Source organism: Chrysochloris asiatica, unplaced genomic scaffold (genome assembly GCF_000296735.1).
Source record: "Chrysochloris asiatica unplaced genomic scaffold, ChrAsi1.0 scaffold00165, whole genome shotgun sequence".
Classification (NCBI taxonomy): Eukaryota; Metazoa; Chordata; class Mammalia; order Afrosoricida; family Chrysochloridae; genus Chrysochloris; species Chrysochloris asiatica.
Genome location: NW_006408683.1, coordinates 4,249,178 through 4,258,904, shown reverse-complemented (window position 1 = coordinate 4,258,904; position 9,727 = coordinate 4,249,178). Strand labels below are relative to the sequence as shown.

General features: G+C 41.4%; 1 protein-coding gene across 1 annotated transcript in view; it reads left to right on the top strand.

The window, feature by feature from the left end:
• Positions 1 to 9,727, top strand: part of KIF26B (kinesin family member 26B) — an 807,257-nt gene that overhangs the window by 698,536 nt on the left and 98,994 nt on the right. The window contains exons 8-9 of the mRNA XM_006871272.1: positions 3,083 to 3,345; positions 7,875 to 8,058. Coding sequence (XP_006871334.1) covers positions 3,083 to 3,345; positions 7,875 to 8,058 — 447 coding nt within the window. The remainder of the gene's footprint in view (positions 1 to 3,082; positions 3,346 to 7,874; positions 8,059 to 9,727) is intronic.

Genomic DNA, 9,727 nt, shown 5'->3' with positions numbered 1-9,727 from the left:
ATTATGTGATAGTTTACATGGGAGGACATCAGCTTCACATTGATCCCTTCATATATCGTTTCCTTGCCCTGGTTACAATCCCTTCCATGCATCATCGATCAACCAAAGGGTATACCCTGCAAGCCTGCCCCCTGTCATCTGCACACTGCCCTTCTCTCTCTCCAGGTCCAAAGTCTCCAGCTGCTCCATCTCCCCATGTCATCATCTCTGCCTCCAACCCTGGTATCACTGCTTCTCTGGGTAGGGTTCTGTTCTTTGCTCTTATCCTTCGATGGTCCCAGGGTCCTCCATTCCTAGACTGTAAGGTTAATCACTCCCATCCCTTTGCCCCAAAATGTCCACCTTTACATTTCCAGCACTTACAATCAGTCCTGATAACAATTATTTGCTATTGTATCGCAAGGGACCTATCTGCTTCTCCTTTTATCAGTCCTGACTAGGTAGAATGGATACTACTCAGTGGAGATTCCACCTTGCTCCACGCCCTCTCAATTTAGGTTCCCTCTTGAAAGCTTGTAAGCCAATCACTTCTTGCCTCTGTAGCACCCTCCATTCTGGGTAGCCAATGTCCAAGTTGCCAATCCCTGTCCTCTCCATGTACGATAGAGGTGGAAATGATCCTTGCTGTGAAGATTTGTTCATTCTTTTGAGCTATTGCTTCCATAGTGTCCTTCATTCTTGTGCACCTGCCAGTGTTTTATGTTTTTTTTTTTTGGTCACATTGTGTTGACTCCTCCCATATTTTGTGTTGCCTTTCCCTTCACCAAAATTAATTCTTGTGTAGTTGGAGTTCTGTTGTGGTACTGTAGAATAAGCACTGGACTGCTAACCATAGGGTCAGCTGTTCAAACCCACCAGCTGCTCCTTAGAAACCCTCTACTGGGTTGCTATGAGTTGGAACCGACTTGATAAGTACAACAGTGTGATGTACTTATTGCTTCTCCGTTTCTTCCATACTCTTCCCTGATAACTACCAAAGAAAGTTTCTTGTATAAACCAATTCTTGAATTTTTATAATAGTGATCTCATACAATATTTGGCTTTTGAGTTTGATTCATTTCATTCAGCATAATGCCCTCCAGATTTATCCGTATTGTGAGATGTTTTCTGGATTCATCATTGTTTTTTTTATCATTACATAGTATTCTGTTATGTGTATGATAGTGGTGGCGATGTGCCGTGGAGTCAGTTTGGACTAATAGCGACCCTGCACAGGGTTTCCAAGGCTGTAAATCTTTAAGGGAGCAAAAAGTCTCATCTTTCTCCTGTGGAGCAGCTGATAGTTTCAAACTGCTGACCTTGAGATTAGCAGCCTGACTTGTAACCACTACCCTACCAGAGCTCCTTATTGTGTATACATTCTAAAGTTTATTTACCCATTGAATCTGTGGACAGGCACTTAGGTTATTTCATATTTTTGAGATGGTGACTAACGCTGCAGTAAACATTGCTGTGTCTATTTTGTCACAGTTCTTATTTCTCTAGGACATATACCTAGAAGTGGGACTGCTGGATCATATAGGGTTTCTAATTCAAGTTTTATCAGGAAGTGCCATACTGTTTTCCACAATGTGTTTACCATTCTGCAGCTCCACAAGCTGTGCATAAGGGTCCCAACAAGCATTTTGATGATTCTGTCATGTTGTGGTGCCTTCTTGGTTCCTGACCGGTAGCCATCTCCTACTCTATATGTATTTTAATCTGGGGAACCCCAAAAACTATCCCTTGCAGAAGAGACTAGTTTGTGGCCAAGACAGAAAGCTCATTTCATCTCCTTGCCACATCTGTTGCCCTCAGTCCTTCTTTGATCAAAGCAGAGATCCAGATTTTAATGGAAATTGCTCATGCTATAAAAATATACACAGCATTTAACTTGAGAAAGGATATAAAGTATAAGTATGGGAAGTTAATCTGTGGGGCAGCTAATAAAAAGCACCATAATCATGATGACAGGTCCCTGCCTTTCCACTGTATGTAAAAGAATGCAGGAACTGTAGCATTTATGATGTTTGGGATCCTCCCAAAGGTAAAATGTGATTTAATTTTGTCATTTGTCTGGGCTCTTACATTCTTTATTATAGCCTTTTAATCAGTAGTACTGGGAAATGGCCTTTTTTGTTATTGTTGCCAATGGTTTGTTTTTCTCTCACATTTTCATTTCTCGCCTTCTATCTTCCTCATTTCCCCATGTTTTACTTCTGCATCCTTAATAACTGTTTTGCAAAAATATATAAAGCTGAATATTTGCCAATTTTAGGTTTTTTCACATGTAGAATTTACTGGCATCACTTATATTAACCATATTATATAACCATCACCATAAACAGAAAGTTGATGCCTCCAAAACAGTGTGCTCTCCCTCGTTCTGTTTCCTCTTACTCTGGTAACCACTAGTAAACTTGCATCTCTACGCTTTTGCCTATTGTAGATGTTTCATATGCATATAGTATTTGCCCTTTTACACCTGAAATTTCACTCAGTATATTGTTTTTAACACAACACAATTGGCTCAGGATCGGGCAGTGTTTCATTCTGTTGTGCATAGGGTCACTATGAGTTGGTACTGACTCGATGGCACCTAACAACAACAACAACGATATTGTTTTCATGGTTTATCCATGTTGTAGCATCTATCAGGATTTGATTTCTCTTTATGACTGAATAACTTTCCATTGTGGAGTCCTAATGTGTTGCTATGGGTTAATGCGCTGGACTGCAAAGTTGGTTTGAACTGCAAGGTCAGTGGTTCAAGCTCACCAGTTGCTCCTTGGAAACCCTATACAGTTGGTCACTATGGGTTGGAACCGACTATGGCACTTAACAACAACAACAAAAACAGTCCATTGTATGAGGTGGACTTCAAAAAGTTTGTGGGAAAATTCCATTCTCTTTCAACTCCACCTTTCCACAAACTTTTTGAAGTCCCCTTCTCTGTATGTACCATGTTTTATTTATCCATTCATCTGTTGATTGGCAGTTGTTTCCGCCCTTTGCTTTGCATCTACTTTTGAGACTATGGAAAGAATGATGCCTGAGCATTCACACATTCACACTGCTTTCCTTTCTTCCCTTCCTCCCCCAGGAAAATCCTACACCATGATTGGAAAGGACGACTCCATGCAAAACCTGGGCATCATCCCCTGTGCTATCTCTTGGCTCTTCAAGCTGATAAATGAACGGAAAGAAAAGACTGGAGCCCGTTTCTCAGTCCGCATCTCAGCCGTGGAAGTGTCTGGGAAAGAGGAGAACCTCCGGGACCTGCTCTCCGAGGTGGCTACAGGCAGCCTTCAGGACGGCCAGTCCCCGGGGGTGTACCTCTGCGAGGACCCCATCTGTGGCATGCAGGTGATTGAACCCGAAATTTAGCTTGTCCTGAGGGTCTCTTTCCTAGCTTGGTGCCTGGGGCAGTTCAGATCGTGAATCACTCAACATGTAAACTGGGAGGCTTACAAGTGTTTACTTTAAAGTGGACTGGAACTTTATGGGTTGCAGCTGCAGGGCCATCTGGTCTCCAAGCCTAAATATTTGTACCTTGAATCCAATTGACAATGAGCAGGAACCACAATTGTTGTAGCATTTAGGGGGAAATTGAATTCACTTCTTTTACACTCTTTAAAAACAAGTACAGTCTTTCTTTTGTTTAACAACAAACTGAAATATTTACTGCTCTGCACAAATCGCTCCAGCTATCACTGTGGCTGTTTATGGCCCTATAAGCAGTGTTTCTAGCATACAGCCAGATTAGGTAGTGGTGCTGTAGGAAAATCTAATAACCACTTTCCAGTTAGAGCCAGGATATCATTGTTAGAGCTACAGAAAACAAGAGACACTCCAGTTCACCTTTTTGGGAATCCTAGTGTGGCACTGGATTGATAACCACAATTTCGGTGGTTCAAACCCACCAGCTACTTGTCAGAAACCCTATACAGGGTGGGATTGATGCAGAACCAACTCAACAGCACACAGCAATGACAACATGCTCATGAAGAGGGCTTCACCCTTGCTGTTTGATGATAGCTATAGGATTGGCTCAGGAGCTCCCTAGTTCATATCCAGAATAATCAAGTCTTTCCATTTCTACAACTAGACTTTATTATCAAGTGTTACCAGAAGCCTCCTTTTTAAGGCAAGTGTTTACTTTGGCATGAGTCCCTGGGGACTGCAAATGGTTAATGCCCTTGACTGGTAACCAAAAGGTTAGAGGCTTGTATCCACCCAGAGGTGCCTAGGAAGAAAGCTTGGTGATCTACCAAACAATGGCCATTAAAAACCCAATGGAGTACAGTCCTAGTCTGACTACAAGGGGTCACCGTGATTCAAAGTCGACTCCATGGCAACTATTTTTTGTTTGTGTGCATGTTTTTGTTTCCTTTATAATGGCTTTTTTTTATAAGTACATTCCATGTGGAATAGCTCTCAGGTGAGGATACCTCCGTGGTGTTGGTGGTTATGTGCCCTTGAGTTTGTTCCTTTATAGGGTTTCCGAGGCTGTGAGTATTACAAGAGCAGAAAGCCTCATCTTTCTCCAGCAGAGCAGCTGGTAGATTCAAACTGCTGACATAATTAGCAGTCCAGCTTGTGACCCACTTCGGTACTAGGGCTCCGTGGCCTCTGTTATATATCTGTTCAAACCTGCCTATGTTATTCCCCTGCCTGAAGTACCTTAGATCCTTCCATTTCTCTTATTCATCCCTCACTCCAAAATTCCTCATGATTCTGAAAGCCCTGTATGATCTGGCCTCTGCTTACCCATCCAGTGTCATCTCTTATCTCTCTCCTCCATGCCTTTCTCTTAAAATTATATTTAAGTTCTCAAAGAGTCGAACAAGGAGCCCTGGAAGGGAGTAGTGCTTACAAGCCGGGATGTTAACTGTAAGGTCAGCAGTTCTAATCTACAAGTCACCCAACAGGAGAAAGATGAGGTTTTCTGCTTGTGTAAAGAGTTACAGTCTTGGAAACCCTATACAGGGTGGCTCTGAGTCAGAATCAACCACTACCACAACTGGGAACTCAACACTTGACAACAACAACAACAAGACTGTGCTTCACAAACATCAGTGTACATATAACCAACCTGGAGAGCCTATTAAAATACAGATTCTGGTTCAGTAGATCTGAGGTGGGACCCCTGATCCTGCATTTCACAAGGTTCTCATGATTAATCACACTTTCAGTAGCAAGACTCTAAGGCACCAACCATCCTCCCTCCTAACTCTGCCTTTGTAATTCTATTCCCTGTGCATGAAATATATGCCTCCTCCCACTCACTCAGTATCTGGCTAGTTCTCTCAGCAAGGTGTCACTTCTTTCAGGAAGGCTGCTTAGATGTTTCTCCTGAGGTCACCAAAACACACTACATGTCCCTACTCAATATAATACTTAGATTGTTTTGCCTGATTCGTTCTCTGCAATGCCCACAGATGAAATCTCCAAAAGGGTAGGTACCATGTCTAAACTAAAATTCACTGTTCATAATTGTGACAGATGCATCAGATACCATTTGTATGTAGGATCTAATTAGAATGCAAACTACAAAAGCCCCCAGGATAGGAACAAGGTCCAGTCCTAACTGTATCTTTAAGAATTTGTATGTAAGTCAGATAGGTGCATCCAGTTCTTAGTTAGCTTTACTTTCGTTCAGCAAAAAAGCTCAAAGTTTTTACCATGATGTAAAAGCTTAACATGCAACAAATGAAGGTGGTTATGATGAAGAATTTGTTGTAAGTGGAGTTGGTTCAGTCTTTTCAAAGTGAGGACAAATTTCTATAGTCGGACATTCGTAACTGGGAGATTGCCTGTAATTGGTCATACAAACCATGATTCTCTTAGGAATGACATTTTCTGGGGCAGTGGTTCTCAAACTTTAGTTTGAATCCACTCAGAGAACTTTTAAAACACATATTGTTGTGTGCCGCTCCAAATTTTCTCATTCAGTTGGTCGGGGGTTGTTGTTGTTAAATGCCATCGAGTCAGTTCCAACTCATAGTGACCTTGTATAGGGCTTCCAAGGAGCGGCAACTGGATTTGACTTTGCAGTTAGCAGTTAAGTGTTTATCCTACAGCATCACATTGGGACTCCTGGTTCAGGAATAGATCCCTCAAATCTGCATGTCTAGCAAGTTCTTAGGTAATGCTGATATCCCTGCACCAGGGATGTGCTCAGAGTGTATCCACACAGTGCCTGTGATGGGATCAGTATTACCTATACTGCTCCTGTTCCAAGGTTTAGCTATACATTTCAACTAATTGGACAATTCGTGAAGTTCATTCAGATGAAATTTGGGTTAACTAAAGGTTACGAAGTATCAAGAGAAGAAACGAACATCCTCTTTATTTTAATTCTTCTTTTTTAAAATTCTTAAAAATCCATTGGTTTACTTTTCTGCTATAGTAAGTACAAAGCACTGAGCCCAACAAAATTTCTCTTTGAAGTTTGAAGATTTTGATTGTCTCAGGTTCTAAATACTGGCTCTCAGTTCAGAATTCTAAATATAATTAAGAGAATAAAAACATTTTCAGTGTAGGGAATTGTCAGAATTTTTATTAACTCTGTCGTTGTTGTTAGATGCTGTGGAGTCAGTTCTGACTCATAGCAACCCCACGTACAACAGAATGAAACCCTGCCCCATCCTGTGCCATCCTCACAGTTGTTTCTATGTTTGAGCCGATTGATCCTAAGGCATACAAATAATGGGAATCAGTTCCTTGAGTAAATCCAAAGCATGAGTTTGTGCTTTGCCCAAATAAGAGCATTGGACAGATTCTGATGATAGATTGTTCTGATTCAGTTTTACTATAATTGACAAGGGGTCTCATAGGACTGAGAAAAGTAACCTCATTTGCCTTCTTTGATCACTTAATGAGTATGCCATGCACATGAACTTAGAAACTGAAGATACAAACCAACTTAAAGCCATTGGTGTGGAGTTGATTCCAACTCATAGTGACCCTGTGGAACACAGAAGAGCTGCCCATAGAGTTTCCAAGGCTGTGACCTTTACAGAAACAGACCGCTGCATCCTCTCCCACGGAGCAGCTGAAGTCAGTGGCTTCAAACCACCGACCTTTCAGTTAGTAGTCAAACGCTTAACCACTGCAACAATAGGACCCCTCAAGATAAAAACAGATATCTTTTAAGTGGCATAGATAAGATTGTTAAGTATCTTGGGATTTTTATGTGCCCTTTATACTTCTTTTTTATTATTATGCTATTAAATGTGGTCTAAAATTGGCTTCAATGAAATGAAATGGAATCTACTTCCATGGAATCAATTTCAATTCATAGCAACCCTGTATGGAGTTTCCAAGAGTGTAAATCTTTGCAGGAGAGACAGCCTCAATTTTTTCCTGTGTTCAATTAAAAAGGTGGAAAACTTAAGACTTAAGTTAAAACTCATCAACTTTTTCTGTTTGGGGCTTCCAGTACTGTGGGTCTAATAGCACATTTCACAACCTACCTAGAGCCTGTCCCCAAACAACTTGAAATCCAGCTGCAGTTACATCCCTCATGTTTTCTTAGGTAAATGGATGGTCCAGGATGTTGTTGATGAGTTGCCCTCTGCAGGATGGGTTATCTTCTAATGATCACTGAGATACAACCATTTGCTTTTCATACCTGCTATTTACAGATTCAGTTGAAATTGTGAAATGAGCAAAACTATGCTTTACTCAGTAAATATGCTCATTATTAAATTTCAAAACATAATGACTTATGCTGAGGATTGTACATGAGTACAGGAGCTTGACTCAGAGGACATTTGGGCAGTTTACTGTGCATAACAGACGGACAGCTGAATAGAGTCATTAGCATGTTGGCTTGAGACAGGCAAGCCCTCTCAAGCCTGCAGCTTCAGCTCCTAGCTTCTGTCTTCCAGCTGCAGAACCAGAGCGAGCTCCGGGCCCCCACTGCCGAGAAGGCTGCCTTTTTCCTGGATGCTGCAATTGCCTCCCGCCGGAGCAACCAGCAGGACTGTGATGAGGATGACCACCGCAACTCCCACATGCTCTTCACACTGCACATCTACCAGTACCGGATGGAGAAGAGTGGGAAAGGCGGAAGTAAGTTGGCCAGTATCTATCCTTGTTCCTTATCAGTCTCAGACCAGTGAAAAACTCCTCACCCAGGGCAATCACTGCAGGATAATGCACTGGACACCAAGGTTGGGGTTCCAAACTCACCAGCTGTTCCTCAGAAACCTAGATAGGGTTGCTAGGAGTCAGAACCAACTCTGCAGCACGTGACAACACAACAAGAGCAATCATGACCATTTTAAAACAGAACCCCAATATGGAGTGTACTGATTTGTAACTTGGGATGTTGCTGAGAGTTAGGCATTGGGCTGCTAACCACAAGGTTGGTGGTTCAAACCCACGAGTTGCTCTGTGGGAGAAAGATGAGACTGTCTGCTTCTGTCAAGAGTTTACAGTCTTAGAAATCCTAGACAGGGTCGTTGTGAGTTGGAATCGACTCGATGACAGTGGGTTTGCTTTGGTTTGGTTTTGGGGTGGTAACAACTATTAATGCACTCAGGTAATCAACAAAATATTAGAGGTTCAAATCCAAAAATTAACCATATAAAACTTTATGAATCACAGTTCTACTCTGACACACATGGTTCACCATGAGTTTGTTGTTGACTTGAACTGTTCAAACCAGTAATTTATAATTCAAAACAATTATACATCATCCTGGCTGAAGTTTGCTTTTTGAACAGTCCACAATAAAAAGGTTGGCTTTGTAAAGATAAATGATAAAAGTGATCGCTATGAGAACTTAAGGCAAAAAAGTGCTTGGTAGTATATTTTTGTTCACATCTTTGTATTCCTTATAAAAGACCCACATTTGTTCACCAAAGTGCTGGCTGTGTGTCGTACAATTGATTCTGACTCACAGCGACCCTGTACAGGGTTTCCGAGGCTATAAATCTTTATGGGAGCAGAAAGCCTCATCTTTCTCCTGCAGAATAGCTGACGGTTTTAAACTGCTGCCCTTAATATTTGCAACCTGATTCATAACCACTACGCCACCAAAACACCTGATAATTGGTTATTAACCATTAGCTTGAGTCACTATATAGGCCTAAAAGAGCCAATACTGTGTGATTTTTAAATGGTTTATATATCAGATTTGTGGATAACTAACCAGCCAATTAGTGGGATTCACTGTAAAAATGCAGGCATGGTACCTGCTGTGTGAGTGAGTTGCACTGCCAGGAACCCAGTGTTAAGTTTCCAGTCCCCTCTTGACTATGTTTTCTAAGCCTGCACAAACCTAGGTACAGTGCTCTATACTTTGTCTGTCAAATAATGCACTCTAAGCTCAGCAGAACCAACCACCAACTCCTAGCTGATTAGATTGTCTTCTTAATCTTGCATGTCTTTTGATAACAAATCACATTTTCTGTATAAGTCATAAAGTGTCTTAAAGCTAATGTTCCCTCCAGACTGTGATTGACGTGATTATTGTGGTATGCTGTCCATTCTGATTCATAGCAACCCTATATGATAGAGTAGAACTTCCTGTATAATTTTCTAGGTTCTAGGCTGTAATCTTTCAAGAGGTACCATATGAACAAGAGCCAATGATACTCAGGGAGGAAGTCCAAAGTGCATTGAAAGAATTGGCAAAGAACAAGGCACCAGGAATTAATAGAATAAAAATTGAAATCTTTCAAGAAAGTGAGGCGGCACAAGAGGCACTCACTCATCTCTGCCAACAAATTTGGAA